The sequence below is a fragment of the Mustelus asterias genome, chromosome 19, assembly GCF_964213995.1.
Source record: "Mustelus asterias chromosome 19, sMusAst1.hap1.1, whole genome shotgun sequence".
NCBI classification, from domain to species: Eukaryota; Metazoa; Chordata; class Chondrichthyes; order Carcharhiniformes; family Triakidae; genus Mustelus; species Mustelus asterias.
The window spans coordinates 80,506,507-80,529,896 of record NC_135819.1 but is presented as its reverse complement, the minus strand read 5'-3'; the positions used below and the strand labels follow the sequence as shown (position 1 = coordinate 80,529,896).

Below are 23,390 nucleotides of genomic sequence, written 5' to 3'. Positions count from 1 at the left end.
ATGAAGGAAGGGTGTTCCCAATAGTGGGGGTGTCCAGAACCAGGGGTCACAGTCTGAGGATTCAGGGTAGACCATTTAGGACGGAGATGAGGAGACTTTTCTTCACCCAAAGAGTGGTGAGCCTGTGGAATTCATTACCACAGGAAGTAGTTGATGCCAAAACATTGAATGTATTCAAGAGGCGGTTAGATATAGCACTTGGGGTGAATGGGATCAAAGGTCATGGGGAGAAAGCAGGGTTAAGCTATTGAGTTGGACGATCAGCCATGATCATAATGAATGGCGTAGCGGACTCGAAGGGCCAAATGGCCTCCTCCTGCTCCTATCTTCTATGTTTCTATGTCTGCTACTTGTGGTGAAGAGCGAGCTCGTAAAATTTGGACTGGTTGTGCATTGCTGTCAGCTGGAGATTCCTTGCAAGCAAGACGGAATTTTGAAGTACTTTGTGACTGGATTGGTGACCTATATGCTGAGTGGGCTGTTGAGTTAATTTCTGAGATTATCTTGGAGTATCAGACATTTAATGTGCAATTTATATTTTTCCATCAACCACAATGTGCCTATTAGTTTACATTGGAGTATGTTAATTCTAGATTTTAGAGTGTAAGTGGGATTCTGAGTACACCCAAGATACTATTTAGTGTTTGATTGTTTGACTCTTGTATGGGTAAAAAAAATTGTTCTAAATCATGGAAGGGCAGCACGTGGCACAGTGGTTAGCACTACGACATCTTCTCCGGAGCCTTCAACATGTCATCGATGAAGATGAGCATCTCGCCGAGGCCATCCCCACACCTTCAAATAACTGCACAACCTCAGACCATTGTCCTCAGCAAACTACCCAGCCTTCAGGAGAACAGTGACCACGACACCACACAACTCTGCCACAGCAACCACTGCAAGACATGCCAGATCATCGACACGGATGCCATCATCTCATGTGAGAACACCATCCACCAGGTACACGGTACACAATCTTGCGACTCGGCCAACGTTGTCTACCTGATACGCTGCAGGAAAGGGTGTCCCGAGGCATGGTACATTGGGGAGACCATGTAGACGCTACGACAACGGGTGAATGAACACCACTTGACAATCACCAGGCAGGAGTGTTCCCTTCCTGTCGGGGAACACTTCAGCAGTCACGGGCATTCAGCCTCTGATCTTCGGGTAAGCGTTCTCCAAGGCGGCCTTCACAACACACAACACAGAATCACTGAGCAGAAACTGATAGCCAAGTTCCACACACATGAGGACGGCCTCAACCGGGATCTTGGGTTCATGTCACACTATCTGTAACCCCCATGACTTGCCTGGGCTTGCAAAATCTCACTAACTGTCCTGGCTGGAGACAATGCACATCTCTTTAACCTGTGCTTGGCCCTCTCTCCACTCACATTGTCTGTACTTTTAAGACTTGATTAGCTGTAAAGACTCGCATTCCAATCATTATCTTGTAAATTGAGTTTGCATCTATATATGCCCTGTTTGTGAACACAACTCCCCACTCACCTGATGAAAGAGCGAGACTCCAAAAGCTTGTGCTGCCAAATAAACCTGTTGGAATTTAACCTGGTGTTCCGAGACTTCTTACTGCCCTCACAGCCCCAGGGACCTTGGTTCAATTGCAGCCTTGGGTGACTGTGCGGAGTCTGCATGTTCTCCCCGTGTCTGCATGGGTTTCCCCCGGGTGCTCCGGTTTCCCCCCACACTCCAAAGGTGTGCAGGTTAGGTGGGTTGGCCATGCAAAATTGCCCCTCAGTGTCCCAAGATGTATAGGTTAGGTGGATTAGTGGGGTAAATACATGGGGTTACGTGGATAGGGTGGGGGGGGTGTGTGGATATGTTGTCAGAGAGTGCGATGAAGGCTCAATGAGCTGAATGCATCTTCCTGCACGGTAGGAATTCTATGAATCATATGACTTCATTCTTTAAATAAATAACTGAGATTTCAAATTTATTTTTTAAAAATAAGCTACTGGTCTTGATTGAGATCATAACAATGGCGACTGTCCTGTTGTGACAAAGAATATCCCGGTGTCAGTTCTATATTGGATTTTTACTCTCTTTTCCTGCAATTCTTACCATTTACTGAATATAATTGTTTAGATTTACAGGTGCTATTTATAATTATAGATATGATTGGTGCACGGTTTTTCAGTCCAGGTTTGTCCCAACTCTGAGACATGGATCTGGATCCTCACGGCAATCACTCCCTTTGAAAATTCAGAAAATAATAATTGTGAAGTTACTCGAAGTGCGGGAAGTTTGCTCCTGACACACGGAGTACCTCGTTACAGAAACACCTTCAAATTGCCTGCTGGTATTTAAACATGATGCTTTTCATGAGATCTTCAGAACCTTCAGTAACCCCACTGTTCTTTTTTAAAACTTTAATTGAACTTGGAAAGTTATTAATTACAGGTCAGGTATCGGCTGCAGTTTGCAATAATTGGATAGAAATAGAATTTTAGTGCGTGGTCTTGCCCATTTGAAAGGGAAAATACAAGAAGACGCTCATCCTCTACTAGATGATAGATGGGCGGTGGCAGCACAGTGGCACAGTGGTTAGCACTGCTGCCTCACAGCGCCAGGGACCCAGGTTTGATTCCCGGCTTGGGTCACTGTCTGTGTGCAGTTTGCACGTTCTCCCCGTGTCTGCGTGGGATTCCTCCGGGTGCTCCGGTTTCCTCCCACAGTCCGAGAGACGTGCATTGACCATGCTAAATTCTCTCTCATTGTAACCCAACAGGCGCCAAAGTTGGCGACTAGAGTATTTTCACAGTAAGTTCATTTCAGTGTTAATGTAAGCCGACTTGTGACACTAACAAGTAAACTTAAAACTTTGGAAAATCAAGATAGAAAATGGCCCCAAGGAGGAAAGGGAGAAAATTTGACCAGAAGGTGAGTAAAAACAAAAAGTGGTTTCCAAAAAGTCAACAAAAAGTTTCACTTCACATGAATCATAGAATCCCAACAGTACAGAAGGAGGCCATTCGGCCCATCGAGTCTGCCCTGACTCTGACAGATTATTTTACCCAGGCCCTCTCCCCCGTCCTATCCCTGTAACCCCACACATTTACCTTGGCTAATTATTCTAGTCTACACATCTTGGGACATGAAGGTTTGAGACTCTATATTAAATATAACTCACATGACGTACAATTAAAGCAACTTCCACTTCAGATTTCTGCTCCCAAGTCTCTTCCAGATGTTGCAGTTCCCCCTGTCCAAGAACAGACTGGTTCCACAGTATTGTCTGCAGGTTAATGGACTTGTCACTCAACCACAACCCACAACTTGACCTCTGTGTGAACCTTCTATTCAATTCAAAACCAGATTATGTTTCCTCACCTCAAAGGGATGCACCTGTATCCACAGTCTATTCAATTACTCTGAGGTCTGATGTTACACAAAAACAGTACATTATTCAGTAATTAGAAATTGATAGGTTTGAACTGAGGGTAATAGACTGTTATCCTGAGAAAACAGAATATTTACTGCCATTGAAAGCTCATCAAAGGATAAAAAATAAAGAAATTTACATACATTAAAAGATTAGCGTTTGATTGTCACGTTCCAGATGTCACTTTCTGATCTTGTTTCAAAGCAATTAAAACAATTGAAATCAAACTTGGCTTAGCGAGGGCCAGTACTGAGGGAGTGCTGCACTGTCAGAGGCTCAGTACTGAGGGAGTGCTGCACTGTTAGAGGCTCAGTACTGAGGGAGTGCTGCACTGTCAGAGGGTCAGTACTGAGGGAGTGCTGCACTGTCAGAGGGTTAGTACTGAGGGAGTGCTGCACTGTTAGAGGCTCAGTACTGAGGGAGTGCTGCACTGTCAGAGGGTCAGTACTGAGTGAGTGCCGCACTGTCAGAGGGTCAGTACTGAGTGAGTGCCGCACTGTCAGAGGGTCAGTACTGAGGGAGGGCTGCACTGTCAGAGGGTCAGCACTGAGGGAGTGCCGCACTGTCAGAGGGCCAGTACTGAGGGAGTGCCGCACTGTCAGAGGGTCAGTACTGAGTGAGTGCCGCACTGTCAGAGGGTCAGTACTGAGGGAGTGCCGCACTGTCAGAGGGTCAGTACTGAGGGAGTGCCGCACTGTCAGAGAGTCAGTACTGAGTGAGTGCCGCACTGTCAGAGGGTCAGTACTGAGGGAGTGCCGCACTGTCAGAGGGTCAGTACTGAGGGAGTGCCGCACTGTCAGAGGGTCAGTACTGAGGGAGTGCCACACTGTCAGAGGGTCAGTACTGAGGGAGTGCCGCACTGTCAGAGGGTCAGTACTGAGGGAGTGCCGCACTGTCAGAGGGTCAGTACTGAGGGAGTGCCGCACTGTCAGAGGGTCAGTACTGAGGGCGTGCTGCACTGTCAGAGGGTCAGTACTGAGGGAGTGCTGCACTGTCAGAGGGTCAGTACTGAGGGAGTGCCGCACTGTCAGAGGGTCAGTACTGAGGGAGTGCCGCAATGTCAGGAGGTCAGTACTGAGGGAGTGCTGCACTGTCAGAGAGTCAGTACTGAGGGGGTTCTACATTAGCAGAGTGTCAGTGCTGAGGGAGTGCCGCACTGTCAGAGGGTCAGTACTGAGTGACTGTCATCCACAAAGCAGAGGGTTATGGGTTTGAGAACTCTTTCTGGGATGATGCTTCAATTCATTGTGATGGGAGTGCTGTAATGATTAGGACAAGAAATTAAACAGAGCTGCTGTCCACCTGAACAGGTGGAACTGTTTTGAAGAGGAGTAGATGCATCTTCAGGAGTAGATACATCTTCAGGTGTCCGAGCTAACATTCATCCCTCCACAAACGTCACCAAAATTCACCAACGGCTTGAGGATTCACAGCTGGGGCACTAATGAAACATTGAATGTGTCTGCAAATAACAATGACAACACCTCAAAAGTACGTAATTGGCTAGGAAATGCTTTGGAACATTCTGTAAAGTCTAAATGCAAGTTCTCCTTCCTGAGCAATTGGCCAGGTACTTGAAACTTACAAGAATTAATAATTATCTGCATTTGCCCATTTTTACCCAAAAATATACTTTATTCAGAAAATTTGTAAAAGTGCATTACATAGAATCCCTACAGTACAGAAGGAGGCCATTCGGTCCATCACGTATGCACTGACTCTCTGAAAGATAATAATACCTCCCCTCCACCCTTTACCCGTAACCCCGCGCATTTACCCTGCTACTCCTCCTAACCTGCACACCTTTGGACTATGGGAAGGAACCGGAGCACCCGGAGGAAACCCACGCAGACACGGGGAGAACGTGCAAACTCCACATAGTAACCCAAGGCCAGAATTGAACCCAGGTCCATGGCGCTCCGAGGCAGCAGTGCTAACCACTGCGCCGGGGTGGTTTCCAACTTGAAAATCACGGGAAGGATAATAATATTCAACATGCCTCCATACATCGTGTTCCACTCTTCGGTGCCTCTGTACAATTGTAATATTATAGAGTCATAGAGATATACAGCATGGAAAGAGCCCCTTCGGCCCAACCTGTCTATTGCTGGCCAGCGATTGGGACCGGCAGTGCGGGGCCACTGCGCATGTGCCGATCTCGGCGCTGACAGATCAGCGCATGCGCAGTGGCGCACTCAGCTCCATACTGCCGCCTCTCCAGTGGGAATAACCCCTGATCTTAACATCATTCACGCTCGGGCTCTTTGTGATGCACAGAGTGTGGGAGATTCATTCTGGAAATCACGCTGAAAAAAAATAGCGGGATTTACTCCAGTTTTTACACAAATTCAGCACTTAGAATTTTTGGGGGATAATCACTCCCCCCCCCCCCCCCCCCCCCCCCCAGACTCTAAAGGTGTCGGGGGTATGGGGAGAGTGCGGGTTGATGGTGTTGATAGAGGATCAGCCATGATCATATAGAATGGCAGTGCAGGGCTGAATGGCCTACCCCAGCTCCTATATCCTATGCTTCTTCATGTGAACAATACTGTGGGTATTATAACTTTTTAATCTAAAGTTTTTAACTTTATATTAAAAGGACTGAATCTGTGTATGACCGTAAATTCCTCAAGGCCTCCGTTTCCCCAACCCGAAGCAGCATTACAAAGCGAATAAAAGCAAATTACTGCGGATGCTGGAATCTGAAACCAAGAGAGAAAACGCTGGAAAATCTCAGCAGGCCTGGCAGCATCTGTAAGGAGAGAAAAGAGCTGACGTTTCGAGTCCAGATGACCCTTTGTCAAACTGCAAATTACAAAGCGAATGCTGACTGAGTCCGTTTTAAAATTGTATTGCTGATTATTTTCAATTCAGGAGCTCCGGAGTTTGGGCTGATCTGGTTTTTGTCTTGGGATTTACAGTTTCCAGTGCATTGATTAGAAAAGCTGCTTTTTAATTACAAGGGAAATGTTACTGGCGCAGTTTGGGGTGAAGATGAAGGATTTCGTAAATTCACTCACAATTCCGATCACTTATCATTCCCGTAACTGAGAGTGGAAAAGCAGAACAGCAAACTTTCTCCATCGGAATGTGATGAACCATCGGAAGCCAATACCGTCACACCAACTGATTATTCGGCTTTGTGTTAACTCAGAATCAAATATTGCTGGGGCTATTTTTTTTTGAACCGTGCTAACAAAATCAATTGGATGGATTTTTCGAGTTAGTTGAATTTCTGAAGAAGTCAATTACTGTTCACGGTAAAATGTTTGTTGGATGAGATTTGTCACCATTCCAAGTTAATTAGGTCATGTAAATTTCCCAGTAGAATCGAGGACCCGCAAGGACTCAGTGTGTATGAAGTTTGATGAAAATTCATGAAGATTCCTTTGGGTGAAAAAGAAACCTAATTCTACGTGCAAGCATTGCTAATGAGCAAACTCCACTTCGTGCATCCATTATCTTCCTGTTTCTTGCACAGCTACATCTTGTTGCATTTTTGTTAGGTTCCATGTCTGAATAAGGCCTTGAGGGGGGAAAAAAGCAACAAATGGATGACATCTTATAGAATCTTACATTGCAGAAGGAGGCCATTTGGCCCATCGAGTCTGCACCAACCATAATCCCACCCAAGCCGTATCTACATAACCTCACGCATTTACCCTTGCTAGACCGCCTGACACTAAGGGTCAATTTAGCACGGCCAATCCACCTAACCCGCACATCTTTGGAGTGTGGGAGGAAACCAGAGCCCCCGGAGGAAACCCACGCAGACACGGGGAGAACGTGCAGACTCCACACAGACAGTGACCCAAGCCGGGAATCAAATCCGGGTCCCTAGCGCTGTGAGGCAGCAGTGCTAATCACTGTGCCACTGTATCACCCCAAACATTCACTAGGTTTTGCGACTTTTTGAGTGGAGTAAACAGTCTCAAAAACACTCACTGCGAGCAGGATTCGAACCTGCGCGGGGAAACCGCATTGGATTCCGAGTCCAACACCTTCACTACTTGACCACCGCAGCTGCCTTTTCTCTAAACTTTAGTCAATGGGCAGAATTTTAGACTCCCTTAAACTTTGGGGGCGAGCTGTTCAAAAGTCCATTGGCTGCAGTGGGACTGTAAAATTCCATCCGTCGTGTATGCAATGGACCATAACACGGGTTTTCAAATTTTTTTATGTTCGTTCGTCGGATGTGGGCATCGCCGGCTGGGCCAGTAGTTATTGCCCATCCCTAATTGCCCCTTGAGAAGGTGGTGGTGAGCTGCTTCCTTGAACCGCTGCAGTCCCTGAAGTGTAGGTACACCCACAGTGCTGTCAGGGTGGGAGTTGCAGCATTTTGACCCAGCAACTGTCAAGAAATGCCCAATATACATTAAGTCCTCACTTAAAGATGTGTTTGCACTTCTGAAAATCACAACTTTAAGTGAAACAACTGTAAGTGGATCGTGGGTTCCCATAGGAATTAATATTACAGCCAGGGTTAGGTTCTTCACACACTTCCCACCCAGAAAAACCAAGGTACTATTTGGAATACTGCACTGTACATGAGCAGCTCTGGGCGTCCCTCACTGCAATACATTCCAAAATAAAATATATCACTGGATCCAACAGAAATACTGTCTATATTTAAATTAGATAACACCAAATCACCCAGTCTAATCCTGAGTGAGCCTCTGTGTCCACCGCACTCCTGAAAATCAGCCAACTCTTGGTGTGCTTTCCTCTCCCATCGTCTCTCTTTCCCACACTGATTCTCTCTCTCCCTCTTTTCTTTCCCATTCTGTCTTTCTCTTTCCCTGCTTTCCCACCTGCTCTCTTCTCCCACTCTGTGTGTCTCTCTCTCTCCTTTCCCAAACTCTCTCATTCTCTCACTCTCCTTTCCTGCTCCAATTCTCTCTTTCACTATGTCTGTCTCTCTCTATCCTCTCCCAAACTCTCTCATTCCCTCTGCCTCCTTTCCCGCTCTGATTCTCTCTTTTCTTTTCCACTCTGTCTCTCCCTCTGTCCTTTCTCAAACTGTCTCGTTCTCGCTCTCTCTCCTTTCCTGCTCTGATTCTCTCTTCTTTTCCACTCTGTCTGTCTCTATCTCTAACCTTTCCCACACTCTCTCATTCCCTCTCTCTCCTTTCCCATGCTGATTCTCTCTCCTTTCCCACTCTGTCCTTCCATCTCTTATCCATTCACACTCTGTCTCTTTCTTTCTCTCTGGAGTCTGGACCCTTTCTTGAAATTCTACAAGAGCTAAGCCCCTCCACTGAGCCTCGGATTGGGCCAGGAGTGGGTTGGTTACTCCACTTCACCCCCCCATTGACAGCTCCCAACCTGAGCCAGCCTCTCCCTGTCCTGGGAAGGCTCTGGGTCAGGCTCCCCGCATTGTGTTCCCGCTCTCCAGTATCGGACCTAGCTCTGCTCCCACAGCCTCAGCATCCGATAACAGTGGCAGCTCCAAGATCAGAGTGTGCTGGCAGTGGAGTCAGAGTGCATAGTGCAGGGTGCGTGGCCAGATTGCGGTGTTGGGGGTGTGGCATTTTAAGTGTGGGTTGGGGGAGGTGAGGGGGGTGGGTGGTGGGGAAGGGGAGGGGGTGGTTGAGATGGGGCCAGAGGGCAAACAAGGTAAAGCGAAAGTGGTGATACAAATTGGAAAAACTGGCCCTAAAGCATAAACAACCTTAAAATGAAACACCGTAAAGTGGGTGGCTTAAAGCGAGGACTTGCTGTCGTTCTCACTGTGGATGGGTGTGATTTGGAGGGGCATTTTCCGAGGTGGTGGTGTTCGAAGGCACCTGCTGCCCCGCCCCAGACAGTGGAGTTTGTGGGTTTGGGAGATGCTGCCAAAGGAGCTGTGACAATTTACAATAAGAAAATAAGAGGAGGAACGGTGGCACAGTGGTTAGCACTGCTGCCTCACAGCGCCATGGACCCGGGTTCGATTCCCAGCTTGGGTCACTGTCTGTGTGGAGTTTGCACATTCTCCTCGTGTCTACGTGGGTTTTCTCTGAGTGCTCCAGTTTCCTCCCACAGTCCAAAGATGTGTGGGTTAGGTTGATTAGCCATGCTAAATTGCCCCTACTGTCAGTGTAAATGTGTGGGGAATAGGGGCCTGGGTGGGATTGTGGTCGGTACAGACTCGATGGGCCGAATGGCCTCCTTCTGTGCTGTAGAGATTCTATGAAATGCAGTCACCTGTCATTAGATACCCAAAGACAAAATTCCCCCGGACAAAACATACTGCTTTCCTCCTTGGTGTGAAAGATCCGTGTGCTGTCGTGATCATCCATGAATACACATGATTGCCTTTCTGTTCTTTGCTGAAAGCGAGGATCATTTCAAACCCGTGCTGAATACCTGGGGATCCTGGAACAAAAGGGACAGGTTCTTTTCATCTGGCATGTTTTCCTGGAAGCCACAAGTCACAGTGTCAGACCACCTTCCAATACGATCACTAACTGGCATTGACAAACTGTCTGAAATGGCAATCGTCAAATTGCATTTAAAATGGAATGTTTTTGAAACGAGGCGTTGGGCAGATTGTGTTGATTTTTGGAAATTCAGATTTATTTCTGTGCAATAAACAATTCTCTTTGCAATAATTTGCCGAGCTTTGTTGTATTCTCATCAATCGTGTTATTGTGGTTAACTAAGAGATTATCTTCATAATCTTAATTTTTCAGTCATGGGATGTGGGCGTCACTGGCAAGACCAGCATTGTTGTCCATCCCTAATTGCCCTTCAGAGGCTGGTGGCAATCCATGTGGTGTAGGTACACCCAGCGTGCTATTAGGAACAGAGTCCCAGGATTCTGATCCAACAACAGTGATGGAATGGTGACATATTTCTAAGTCAGGATGGGGTGTGTGGTTTGGAGTGGAACTTCCAGGTGGTGGTGTTCCCATGTATCTGCAACCCTTGTCCTTCTTAATGGTTGAGATTGCTGGTTTGGACGGTGTTGTCGAAGGAGCCTTGGTGAGTGCATCTTGTAGATGGTACACACCTCTGGTGAATGGGATACTGGTCAAGTGGACAACTTTGTCCTGGATGGTGTCGACCTTATTGAGTGTTATGGAGTGCAAGTAAGAATATGCAATCACATTCCTGGATCGGAATTCTCTGATGTCATAGAATCATAGAAACCCTACAGTGCAGAAGGAGGCCATTCGGCCCATCGAGTCTGCACCGACCACAATCCCACCCAGGCCCTACCCCCACATATTTACCCGCTAATCCCTCTAACCTACGCATCTCAGGGGCAATTTTAACCTGGCCAATCAACCTAACCCGCACATCTTTGGACTGTGGGAGGAAACCGGAGCACCCGGAGGAAACCCACGCAGACACGAGGAGAATGCGCAAACTCCACACAGACAGTGACCCGAGCTGGGAATCGAACCCGGGACCCTGGAGCTGTGAAGCAGCAGTGCTAACCACTGTGCTACCGTGCCGCCCCTGTCGTACTGCCAGTGCTGCTAGCGAGAACGGAGAACTTGGCGCTCAGCCCAATCTCCACTCACTGCAGCGGGACCGGAAAATCCCAGCCACAGGCGAGATCGGAAAATTCTGGCCCTGATTTGTAGATGGTGGACGGGATTTGGGGCGTCGTGGGTGAGTTATTCACCACAGGATTCTCAGCCTCTGATCTGCTCTGGTAACCATGATGTGGAGATGCCGGCGTTGGACTGGGGTAAACACGTGTGGCTTTTGCTACCAAATAAACCTGTTGGACTTTAACCTGGTGTTGTTAAACTTCTTACTGCTCTGGTAGCCACAGTATTTATCTGGCTAGCCCAGTTCAGTTTCTGGTCAGTGGTAACCACCAGGATGTTGATGCCAGGGGAGTCAGTGTTTGAAAAGTTAAATATTTGGGGCTGGATTTAAACACTGGTACGTTTGAAGGCAGTAAGGCTCGTTAAGTTCAGCAGGTGGCCTGTTTGACCCCAACCAACCTGCCCCTGTCCCCATCGCAGTTTTATCAGTGAAAGGGGTGATGCCAATTGACGTCCTTAAGTGGACAATTAATGCTGCAATTTAAGTGGCAGTAGGAGAGGTTTCCCTGCATGGGCTGGTGGTAGGCAGGGGTTGTGTGTAAACCACCCCCCCCCCCCACCCCCACCCCCAACCAACCCCCTTACTCTTACACATTCCACATCCATCTTGCCTTATTGGCTGAGTTCTGGCGGTGGCCATTGCGGATTCTCCCACATCTCCACGGATACATTACACATCGCAAACCAGTTTCAAAGACCATTACCCTGTGGTTCATTAGATAAAGATGCCATTAAGTCATCAGTACCATGGAAAATTGGACCAGGTGGTACTGTATTTATGATTCCTCAAGTGGGTTTATTTTAATGTCAACAGCAGCAGCGGTAGGTTAGTGCGGAGCCTGTAAACATTGTGAGACACATCTGCCAGTGATAAAGTTACCTCATCTGAAGGGCCTGTCTCCCTTTCCTTTCCTGTTTCCATTCCCTCTGATCTCCTGGAACCACGCAACAATTATCAGTGTTTTTTTCTGCCACGCTTCTCCTGACACTTTAGATAAATGTGAGAACACAGAACAGTACAGCACAGAACAGGCCCTTCAGCCCACGATGTTGTGCCGAGCTTTATCTGAAACCAAGATCAAGCTATCCCACTCCCTATCATCCTGGTGTGCTCCATGTGCCTATCCAATAACCGCTTAAATGTTCCTAAAGTGTCTGACTCCACTATCACTGCAGGCAGTCCATTCCACACCCCAACCACTCTCTGCGTAAAGAACCTACCTCTGATATCCTTCCTATATCTCCCACCACGAACCCTATAGTTATGCCCCCTTGTAATAGCTCCATCCACCCGAGGAAATAGTCTTTGAACGTTCACTCTATCTATCCCCTTCATCATTTTATAAACCTCTATTAAGTCTCCCCTCAGCCTCCTCCGCTCCAGAGAGAACAGCCCTAGCTCCCTCAACCTTTCCTCATAAGACCTACCCTCCAAACCAGGCAGCATCCTGGTAAATCTCCTCTGCACTCTTTCCTGCGCTTCCACATCCTTCTTATAGTGAGGTGACCAGAACTGCACACAATATTCCAAATGTGGTCTCACCAAGGTCCTGTACAGTTGCAGCATAACCCCACGGCTCTTAAACTCCAACCCCCTGTTAATAAAAGCTAACACACTATAGGCCTTCTTCACAGCTCTATCCACTTGAGTGGCAACCTTTAGAGATCTGTGGATATGGACCCCAAGATCTCTCTGTTCCTCCACAGTCTTCAGAACCCTACCTTTGACCCTGTTAACCACATTTAAATTAGTCCTACCAAAATGAATCACCTCACATTTATCAGGGTTAAACTCCATTTGCCATTTTTCAGCCCAGCTTTGCATCCTATCTATGTCTCTTTGCAGCCTACAACAGCCCTCCACCTCATCCACTACTCCACCAATCTTGGTGTCATCAGCAAATTTACTGATCCACCCTTCAGCCCCCTCCTCTAAGTCATTAATAAAAATCACAAAGAGCAGAGGACCAAGCACTGATCCCTGCGGCACTCCACTAGCAACCTGTCTCCAATCCGAAAATTTTCCATCGACCACCACCCTCTGTCTTCAATCAGACAGCCAGTTACCTATCCAATCGGCCAACTTTCCCTCTATCCCACACCTCCTTACTTTCATCATAAGCTGACCATGGGGGACCTTATCAAAGGCCTTACTAAAATCCATGTATATGACATCAACTGCCCTACCTTCATCAACACACTTAGTTACCTCCTCAAAAAATTCTATCAAATTTGTGAGGCACGACTTGCCCTTCACGAATCCATGCTGACTATCCCGGATTAATCCACATCTTTCTAGATGGTGGTAAATCCCATCCCTAAGGACCTTTTCCATCAATTTACCAACCACCGAAGTAAGACTAATCAGTCTATAATTACCAGGGTCATTTCTATTCCCTTTCTTAAACAGAGGAACAACATTCGCCATTCTCCAGTCCTCCGGCACCATCCCCGTGGACAGTGAGGACCCAAAGATCAAAGCCAAAGGTTCTGCAATCTCATCCCTTGCCTCCCAAAGAATCCTAGGTTAGGTGAGGTGATGCATTTTGGTAGACCGAACCAGGGCAGGACTTACTCAGTTAATGGTAGGGCGTTGGGGAGAGTTACAGAACAGAGAGATCTAGGGGTACAGGTTCATAACTCCTTGAAAGTGGAGTCACAGGTGGACAGAGTGGTGAAGAAGGCATTCAGCATGCTTGGTTTCATTGGTCAGAACATTGAATACAGAAGTTGGGACGTTTTGTTGAAGTTGTACAAGACATGGTACGGTCATACTTGGAATACTGTGTGCAATTCTGGTCACCCTATTATAGAAAGGATATTATTAAACGAGAAAGAGTGCAGAAGAGATTTACTCGGATGCTACCGGGACTTGACTGTGGAGATGCCGGCATTGGACTGGGGTGGACACTCACCTGATGAAGGAGCAGTGCTCCGAAAGCTCGTGATTCCACGTAAATCTGTTGGACTTTAACCTGGTTTTGTGAGACTTCTTACTGGGATTTGATTGGTTTGAGCTATAAGAAGAGGCTGGATAGACTGGGACTTTTTTCCCGGAGCGTAGAGACTTAGGGGTGATCTGATAGAGGTCTATAAAATAATGAGGGGCACAGATCAGTTAGATAGTCTAGGGGAGTCTAGAACTAGAGGGCATAGGTTTAAGTTGAGGGGGGAGAGATACAAAAGTGTCCAGAGGGGCAATCTTTTCACACACAGGGTGGTGAGTCTCTGGAACAAGCTGCCAGAGGCTGTTGTAGAGGAGGGTATAATTTTGTCTTTTAAAAAGCATTTAGACGGTTACATGGGTAAGATGGGTGTCGAGGGATATGGGCCAAACGTGGGCAATTGGGACTAGCTTCGTGGTTAAAAAAAGGGCAGCATTGACAAGTTGGGCCGAAGGGCCTGTTTCCATGCTGTAAACCTCCATGACTCTATGACTGACTCTATGACTTTCCACTCCCGAAAGTTGCCTGGTCCTTGCTTCAGTTTTTATTAGTTCTAATGTTTCCCCTGATTCCAACTCCTCTCTGTTGGGTAATATATGACCTCCACTTGACACCTAAACATGGATGATTATATACAGACCAAGTGAATGAACCTGCATTCCTGTAGCATGGTGAACTCTTGATCATAACATTTGAACTTGACCTTCCTTCTGTTTGTGGGTTTTCTAAATCTCCGGCCAGGCTGTTGAATGGAATATCTGCCGATGTCTGTCTTGGAGAATGTGGCTGGGAGAGAGAGGAAAAATCGGAAAGGATTGTGGGACAAACCTCGAAACATAATTCCAGCTTCCAATGAACAGTGAACAAAAAAATCCCCTCAAGAACCAAAGATCAAGTGAAGATAGTCATCAAAGTTAATGTTCCTCATAATCAGTTTAATGATAATGGTGTCAATCTTGCACCATGTTTAATTCGATGAGGTGAAAATATCTCCTTCCTTCACAGAATACGCTGATAAAAACATGCTCACTTTATTGCTAACTTTATTCCAAAATGATCATTATTCCAGCACATTATTTTAAAATGAGGGCAATTACCTCAGGAGAGTTTTGATCAAACAGAAAGTGTGTATGCTGATTGCACGGATGAGACTTTATGACCAGAAATTCTCACCCGAGGTCAACAGAGATTTACCCTGCTAATCCCTCTAACCTACGCATCCCGGGACACTATGAGGCAATTTAGCATAGCCAATCCACCTAACCTGTGCATCTTTGGACTGTAGGGGGAAACCAATGCACCTGGAGGAAACCCTCGCAGACACGGGGAGAACGTGCAGACTCCACACAGACAGTGACCCAAGCCGGGAATTGAATCATAGAATCCCTACAGTGCAGAAGGAGGCCATTCGGCCCATCGTGTCTGCACCAACCACAATCCCACCCAGGCTCTATCCCAGTAACCTCACATTTTTACCCCGCTAATCCCTTTAACCTATGCATCCCGGGACACTAAGGGGCAATTTAGCATGGCCAATGCACCTAACCCACACATCTTTGGACTGTGGGAGGAAACCGGAGCACCCGGAGGAAACCCACGCAGACACGGGGAGAATGTGCAGACTCCACACAGACAGTCACCCAAGCCGGGAATTGAACCTGGGTCCCTGGCGCTTTTGAGGCAGCAGTGCTAACCACTGTGCCACCGTGCTGCCCTAATGAAACTAGAATCTACCCTTGTAAATTAGGCGTAGCTATAAAATATTCCATTTGTTAGAAACCATTTATATATTGTGCAATAAATAGGTTCATTTATTTTTCTGATCTGTGCCCAAAGCTGAATACATCTCAGTAGAAGCTACTCTTGCATCTTGCATATTTTAATCCAAAATTGTACAACAGTGGCTGTTAAACTTGTATTTATTCCAGGAATTGTTAGGCAGCGATGCAACTCCCTTTTTAATCAGCTCATTCATTTCCAATAAAAAGGGATTGATTTAAAGAAATCCATCGTACAGCAAGGCCATCCAACTCGCTTTACCTGAACCTTGAACCGTGCAGGATACAATAGTTCATTCGCTGATACAAGAAGTCTCTGGATCAAAATCCCTGAGGATTTTATTTGGGACAGAGCAAATACCAATAAATAGTGAACACCTCGGTTTTACTGTCTGCTAGATATTTAAACATGAATTCTTTATTTTTCAGTTACAAAGGATTAGACAGGATGTACAGCAGAGAAACAGGCCATTCAGCCCAACCAGTTGATGCTGGTAAAAGCAAAATACATGCGGATGCAGGAATCGGAAACAAAAGCAGAAAATGCTGGAAAATCTCAGCAGGTCTGACAGCATCTGTGGAGAGAGAACAGAGTTAGTATTTCGAGTCAGGATGACCCTCCAAGGGATCAAAGGGTCATCTGGACCCGAAACGTCAACTCCTTTCTCTCCTTACGGATACTGTCAGACCTGCTGAGATTTTCCAGCATTTTCTGCTTTTGAGTAGGTGCTGGTATTCAGCCTCCTCCCATCCTTCCACATGGAGAAGGATCAGTGGAACCCTCTGTTCCCTTCTCCCTCACGTGCTTATCGAGATATCACATCGATACTGTTCACCTCAACCCTCTCCCTAACAGCACTGCGGATGTACCTACACCACAGGGACTGCAGCGGTTCAAGAGGCAGCTCACCCCACCACCTGTTAGAGTCTACCCCCCGGGGCTGCCAGAGGAACTGACACTCCCGGTAGCATGCAAGGCAAAGACTCCCTGATTGGCCCATCAATTGGATCCTTAATCAGGGAGTTCATATTCCAATAGGCCAACCTCAATGGCCGGATTGAGGTCATTACACCACCGCCTTCTCAGAGGGCAATTAGGGATGGGCAATAAATGCTGGGCCTGGCCAGTAAAGCCCACACCCTGTGAAAGAATTTTTAAAAAACTGCTCCCTGTGGCAGCGAGTTCAATATTCTCACTACTCTCAGGGTGGAAAAGTTTCTCCTGAATTGCTTATTTGGTTTTTTGGTGACTATCGTATATTGATGGTTTGTAGTTTTGCTCTTTCCCACAAGAGGAAGCGACAAGCATGTCTAACCTTTCGGAACCTCTCAGAATTTTACAGGTCTATTAGGTCACCCCCTCAGCCATTTCTTCATAAGGGAAAAGCGATCAAACCTCTCCCACCTTCTCCTGTCAAGTATGTCCCTGTAAATCTGTTTTGCAGCCTCTCTCGTATCTCCACTTCATTTTTATAATATGGTGCCTCGAATTGTACGGAGCACTCCTGCTGTGTTCGAAGCAAGCTTTAATTCAAGGCTGAGAGAGAAAGTGCTGGAAAATCTCAGCAAGCCTGGCAGCATCTATAAGGAGAGAAAGGAGCTGACGATTCGAGTCCAGATGGTTTTAAAAAAGGGTCGTGTGGACTCGAAACGTCAGCTCTTTTCTCTCCTTACAGACGCTGCCAGACCCGCTGAGATTTTCCAGCGTTTTCTCATTCGGTTTCAGATTCCAGCACCCGCAGTGATTTGCTTTAATTTAATTCAAGGTTAGCATGCTCTCTCTGCTTTTCAGTCGTGTACAAATAAATCCTGGTGTTTGATTTGTGGGGTTGTTAATTTGTGTGGCTATTTTTATTGATTCGTCCACTTGTCCAGCCGGATGTCGATGGTTCCCTGCCCCATCTAGATTTTCACTTTGCGAAGTAGCTGGACCCCAGGGCTCAGTTGGGAGTCCCCGCCCCCCCTTGAGTCAAAAGATTCAGGCCCCCCTCCAGGACCTGAGCGCAAGTATCCAGCCTGATATTCCAGTGTGGTACCCAAGGAGTGCTGCAGTGTTACATGTTTCTTTTCTGGATGAGACGTTAAGTTAATCTAAGGTGGACATTAAAGCTGACACGTTAGCATTTTAATTGGTCACCCCAGTGTCCAGGCCAATATTTATCACTCCGTCAGTATCACTAAAGCAGGTAATCGGGTTATTATCACATTGCTGTGTGTGGGAGCTAGCTGTGTGTAAATTGGCTGCTGCACTTCCCACAGCATAACCATGGCAACAGTTCAAAAGTACTTCATGGCTTCAGCTGCAACCTCCTCACTTTTCTTGACGAAATGTAATAGTTCACAGTAATCTCTGTTGGTAGCTGATGCCCGGTTTCAGGCCCCCTGGCATACCCGGGTTGCATTGCCAGCTGAGTTGGCAAATCGCTGCAGTTGCTTCAATACCTCACCCCCCACTATCAGAGCAGCTCCCACCTCTCAGTCAGCCATGCCCTCTCCCGGGCACTCTGGCTTTGCACAAAATCTTCCTCTCTGGAGCGGCACGGTGGCACAGTGGGTTAGCACTGCTGCCTCACAGTACCAGGGACCCGGGTTTGATTCCCAGCTTGGGTCACTGTCTGTGTGGAGTCTGCATGTTCGCCCCGTGTCTGCGTGGGTTTCCTCCGGGTGCTCCGGTTTCCTCCCACAGTCCGAAAGACGTGCTGGTTAGGGTGCATTGACCATGCTAAATTCTCCCTCAGTGTACCCGAACAGGCGCCGGAGTGTGGCGACTAGGGGATTTTCACAGTTAACTTCATTGAAGTGTTAATGTAAGCCTATTTGTGACAATAATAAATAAACTTAAACTAAACTAACGGGCAGTTGCCTTAGAATAAAGACAGAAAATGCAGGAAAATCTCAGCAGGTCTGACAGCCTACTGTGACACAGATAAATAAACTTAAACTTAACAAACTCGAACAGGGTGAGGGTACAATCTGCTGTCGCCCGCGTCCTGCAGCTGTGTGTGTTTGAACTCTGTGACATGGAGCCCTTTACAGAGAGAGTGAAGGCGTGTTGATGGACTAGCTCTACTTATTCTGAACAAACGGGTGGTGGAGTCAATCGAAACAAAGCCCATCTCCTGTAAATGGAGATGTCAGTGTCTCCCGACCTCTGGATGCAATGAATTTAAGGTGAGGGTGGCAGACATTGCGCTAACATTGATTGGAAACGAGGTGGAATGTGTCCCTGGGGAGGGTCAGAATGATTGTATTCCAGTCAGACACCGGAATAACTGTTTCTCTTTCTCTCTTCCAGCCTAAACTCTTGGCAAAGGAGCTACTCGACCTGGTGGCATCCCACTTCAACCTGAAGGAAAAGGAATATTTCGGGATAGCATTCACAGATGAAACGTAAGCTCTGTCGTTTTATTTACAGTGTGTTTACAGCATTTGTCTCCTTCTCCTGCTGTCTCTGGTGTGCAAATAACTGGCAGTCTGATAGCTGAGATGTCAATAATGAGGAGACGGTCGAGAGAGATCATTCCTGGGGGGAGGGGGGGGGGGTGTCGGACTGTTCCAAAATAATCAATTTATTCCATGATAAAGTAGCACTTAAGATGTGATTAGCATCACTGTGATGCGTGTGTGATCATTGGAGCAACGCTGATGTCAATTATACCCCTTTCACGTCCTGGTTCCATGGGGAAACCTCCACGTTTGGCCTCGAGATTATACTGTCCAAATATTAGCGTAAAAAACAACCAACACAATTGTGTCAAATTCCTTTCTCTATTCTTCAAACTCGCCCCTTTCAAACATGCTGACATAAAAATAGCAGACAAAGGAACTTCATTCACATTTGTTACTCTCTTTTCCCAATACTTACAGAGCATCATTTCAAAACCTTTGAGTATGATTGTCGTGACATACTAGCCTAATATTGGCAACTGTTTTGGTATTGTGTCATTGTGTAGAGAACACAGGACATATACTGAGGAGCATATAATAATTATAGAACTGCACAGAAGGAGGCCACTTGGCCCATCAAGTCTGCTCTGTCTCTTGCGCAAAGCAATCCAGTTTGTTCCACTTCTCTGCTCTATCCCCACATCACTGTGATCTTTTCTCCTTCAGGTGACTTTCCAATTCTGTTTTTATTCTTTATTATTCATTCATGGGACATGGGCGTCGCTGGCTGGGCCAGCATTTATTGCCCATTTCTAGCTGCCCGAGGACAGTTGAGAGTCTACCCCATTGCTGTGGCTCTGGAGTCACATGTAGGCCAGACCAGGTAAGGATGGCAGATTTCCTTCCCTAAAGGACATTAGTGAACCAGATGGGTTTTTCCGACAATCGACAATGGTTTCATGGTCATCAGTAGATTCATAATTCCAGATATTTTTTATTGAATTCAAATTCCACCATCTGTCGTGGCGGGATTCGAACCCTGGTCCCCAGAACATTAGCTGAGTTTCTGGATTAATAGTCCAGCAATAATACCACAAGGCCTTTGCCTCCCCATTGTATGTGTTATTAAATTGGTATTCTTTGTCCTATCCGATCGTGTGTTCCAAATTCACACCACTCCTTGCTTGAAAACATTTTCCCCAATGCCACCTCTGGTTCTTTTACAAATCACCTTTAAGTAGGCACAAATTGAACCTAATAGTTTAGCTGACATCATGGCCCATCACTGCATGCAGGGTTTGTCTCCTCCAGGGATCTCTTGCCCTTAACCTGCTACTCGTTGCATGATTATATGTTATTAAAAATCTAGTAAGAAGTTTAACAACACCAGGTTAAAGTCCAACAGGTTTATTTGGTAGCAAAAGCCACACAAAAGCCACACAGCATTTGCTATCAAATAAACCTGTTGGACTTTAACCTGGTGTTGTTAAACTTCTGACTGTGTTCACCCCAGTCCAACGCCGGCATCCCCACATCATTCAAAATCTAGCACAGGGCGTGCACCTGCACAAATCTTGTTTTATTCTGAGACAAATTTTCGCCGCACGTTGACATTGATGTCGATTGGGAAGTCCCAATTTTTCTCTTTCAGTTTTGCTGTTTGTCAGTCGGTGGAAGCAGCCTCTGAACAAACATTCCTGACTCAGTTACCATCGATATAATGCGCGTGCTGAAATAAAAGACTTTCACGTTACACCACAAGCATCCCTTATCTCGAGGAACATAGAATCATAAAATCCCTACAGTGCAGAAGGAGGCCATTTGGCCCATCAAGCCTGCACCGACAACAATCCCACCCAGGACCTATCCCCGTAACCCCACACACTTACCCCACCAGTCCCCCTGACGCTAAAGGGCAATTTGGCGTGGCCAATCAAGCTAACCCACACATCTTTGGACTGTCATCACATCATGATGAGAAAAATAATGAAACCCCATTTTAAAAAATTTGTTTATGAGTTCTGATTTCTTTCACAAAGAGGTTAACAAAACAACTCCTCAGAGGCCGGTGTCCCTTCACCAGATTCCCTTTATTTACTAACTCTATTCCACCTCTACAAGTGCTTCAGGTACAAAGTCAGAACCCAGAGTGCCAATAACCCTGACACTCCTCGATATATATACAGGTGAGACTCCCTGATTGGACAGGCAATCAGTACCTCAATCAAGGAGCTCATACTCTTAAGAGCCCAACTCATGGGCCTCGTTGAGGTCATTACATTTAAGAACCTGAGAGTAAAAATTTAAAGTAGAAGGATGAGGGAGAGTTGAGGAGTAATCTTTTTCACTCAGCGGGGAGTGAAGGTCTGGAAATGACTGATCGGAATTTTCTGGCTGTTCCTGTCAGCGTGATCTTCTGGTCCCACCAACAGTGAACTGAAACCATGGATTTCCCAGTGGTGAGGGCGGGGTGAGAGGTGCATACAATGAGAAATCCCGCTGACACCAGTGGAACCTGAAGATCCCACCCAAAGGGTAACAGAGGCAGAACACTCATCGCATTTAAAAAAACACTTGGATACACAGTTGAAGTGCCATCACCAACGAGGCTACAGGCCAAGAGCTGGCAGATGGGGTTAGGCTGGAAAGGCTGGCACTGACACGGTGGAGCGAATGGTCTCTCTCTGTGGTAAATCTTTCTTTGTTTAAAGTTTATTTATTAGTGTCAAGTAGGCTTACATTAACACTGCAATGAAGTTACTGTGAAAATCCCCAAGTCGCCACACTCCGGCCGGCGCCTGTTCGGGTACACTGAGGGAGAATTTAGCACGGCCAATGCACCTAACCAGAACGTCTTTCGGACTGTGGGAGGAAACCGGAGCACCCGGAGGAAACCCGCGCAGACACGGGGAGAACGTGCAGATTCCACACTGGCAGTGCCCCAAGCCGGGAATCGAACCCGGGTCCCTGGCGCTGTGAAGCAGCAGTGCTAACCACCGTGCCACCGTGCCGCTGCAAATGTTACAGCGCCGCGGGGGAGCTTGCAGCCTGCGAATGTGTTGTGTGCCATTTGGTTAGAGAATAGCTGATGGAAGTGGTTGTTTGAAGCAGTGACACTGGGTTGTTGGAGATCGTCCATTTCCCACTCAGGTCAATTGCACCGACTTAATTTCAATAAGTCTGTTTGGTAGGATGGTGTATCCTGAACCCAGTGCCTTACTAAAAATACTTAAGGATGACACTTAGGACAAACGAAACTGATCAGTCAAGTGAGTCTAATGATTGAATATAATGCACAGGAGCGGTCTTGATAAAAGCAGGACTGTGCTTATTTATGTGAGGTGAGAGTGGCAAACAATCACTTATACTAATTGAAGCAGATGTTTAACAGCTCACCCAGCACCAACAATTGTAATTAAATGATGCGGGCGGTGATTAACCAGGTCAGAAATTGTTCCTTTTATAGTTGTATGAGGTGCTTCCACAAGTGTCAAGTGAGGTAGTCCTTTGTGAATTTCAGCAGCTCCCGGGTTACTTGTGGAGCTGTAACGTTGTGGCTCTGAGGCTTGTTAGTGTTACGGGTGGTGGCATGAAGACCTGTAAGAGGCATTGTGTGCATGAATCTTCTCAATGCTAGCTGGTCCAGGGTGACGGATGTTTCTTCAGGTGGAACTCTTCAAAATACAGTTAATGAAACAACAACAAAACTTACTCCAACTTATAAATCAAAACAAGGGTTTAATAAAGAAACATCATTTTTTTTTTATACTTTTCCAATTCGATCAAATCAAATCCAATTCAGAGTCTCAACAAGTTGAGACATTTCAGATCCAGGCTGACAAGACAGGGCGAGAGACCAAAACCACCCTGTCCTGGGCCTGATCTACATGAGTCAAGCTGATTGGAGAAGGGGGAGGATCCTCCTCCAAGACTTGAGCTCATTTGCATCTTGGCCAAAAGGCCGAGATGCCGCTTTTAAAAATTGCTTCATGTGAAACATATGAAGCTTCAGTGCAACCCAATGACCTCAACCAAGTGCAGGCGATCCATACTACACTTGATCTTAGCCAAAAGGCCGAGAAGCGATATCTTTACTCCAAACTTGGAGCCTTGCCCTGGGCCAATCCAAGCTTCCCACAATTCTACATAGTTCCTTATTTATAGTGAATCAGTTGGTCAGCTGACTATTACATCACTCTGTGATTGGTTCCATGTTTTACTGGGTCAGCTGACCCTTACACCTTGTTCCCATTGGTCACATTACATCCAATACAAATTTGTCACCAGTTACACTCTAACAACGGAAGGGGTCAGGGGTTTGGTGGGCTGA

General features: G+C 46.6%; 1 protein-coding gene, 1 non-coding gene and 1 pseudogene across 7 annotated transcripts in view; 1 reads left to right on the top strand and 2 right to left on the bottom strand.

Annotated features, from left to right (window-relative positions):
- The window catches only part of frmd4a (FERM domain containing 4A), a 395,474-nt gene that overhangs the window by 145,863 nt on the left and 226,221 nt on the right, over window positions 1–23,390 (top strand). For all 6 annotated transcript variants that reach the window (XM_078235965.1, XM_078235964.1, XM_078235961.1 and 3 more), the window contains exon 3: window positions 18,969–19,063. In XM_078235965.1, the coding sequence (XP_078092091.1) occupies window positions 18,969–19,063 (95 nt within the window). The remainder of the gene's footprint in view (window positions 1–18,968; window positions 19,064–23,390) is intronic.
- trnap-cgg (transfer RNA proline (anticodon CGG)) lies at window positions 7,349–7,430 on the bottom strand. Its single transcript has one exon. It is a non-coding gene; the product is annotated as a tRNA-Pro (tRNA).
- LOC144508159 (U2 spliceosomal RNA) lies at window positions 22,968–23,147 on the bottom strand (annotated as a pseudogene).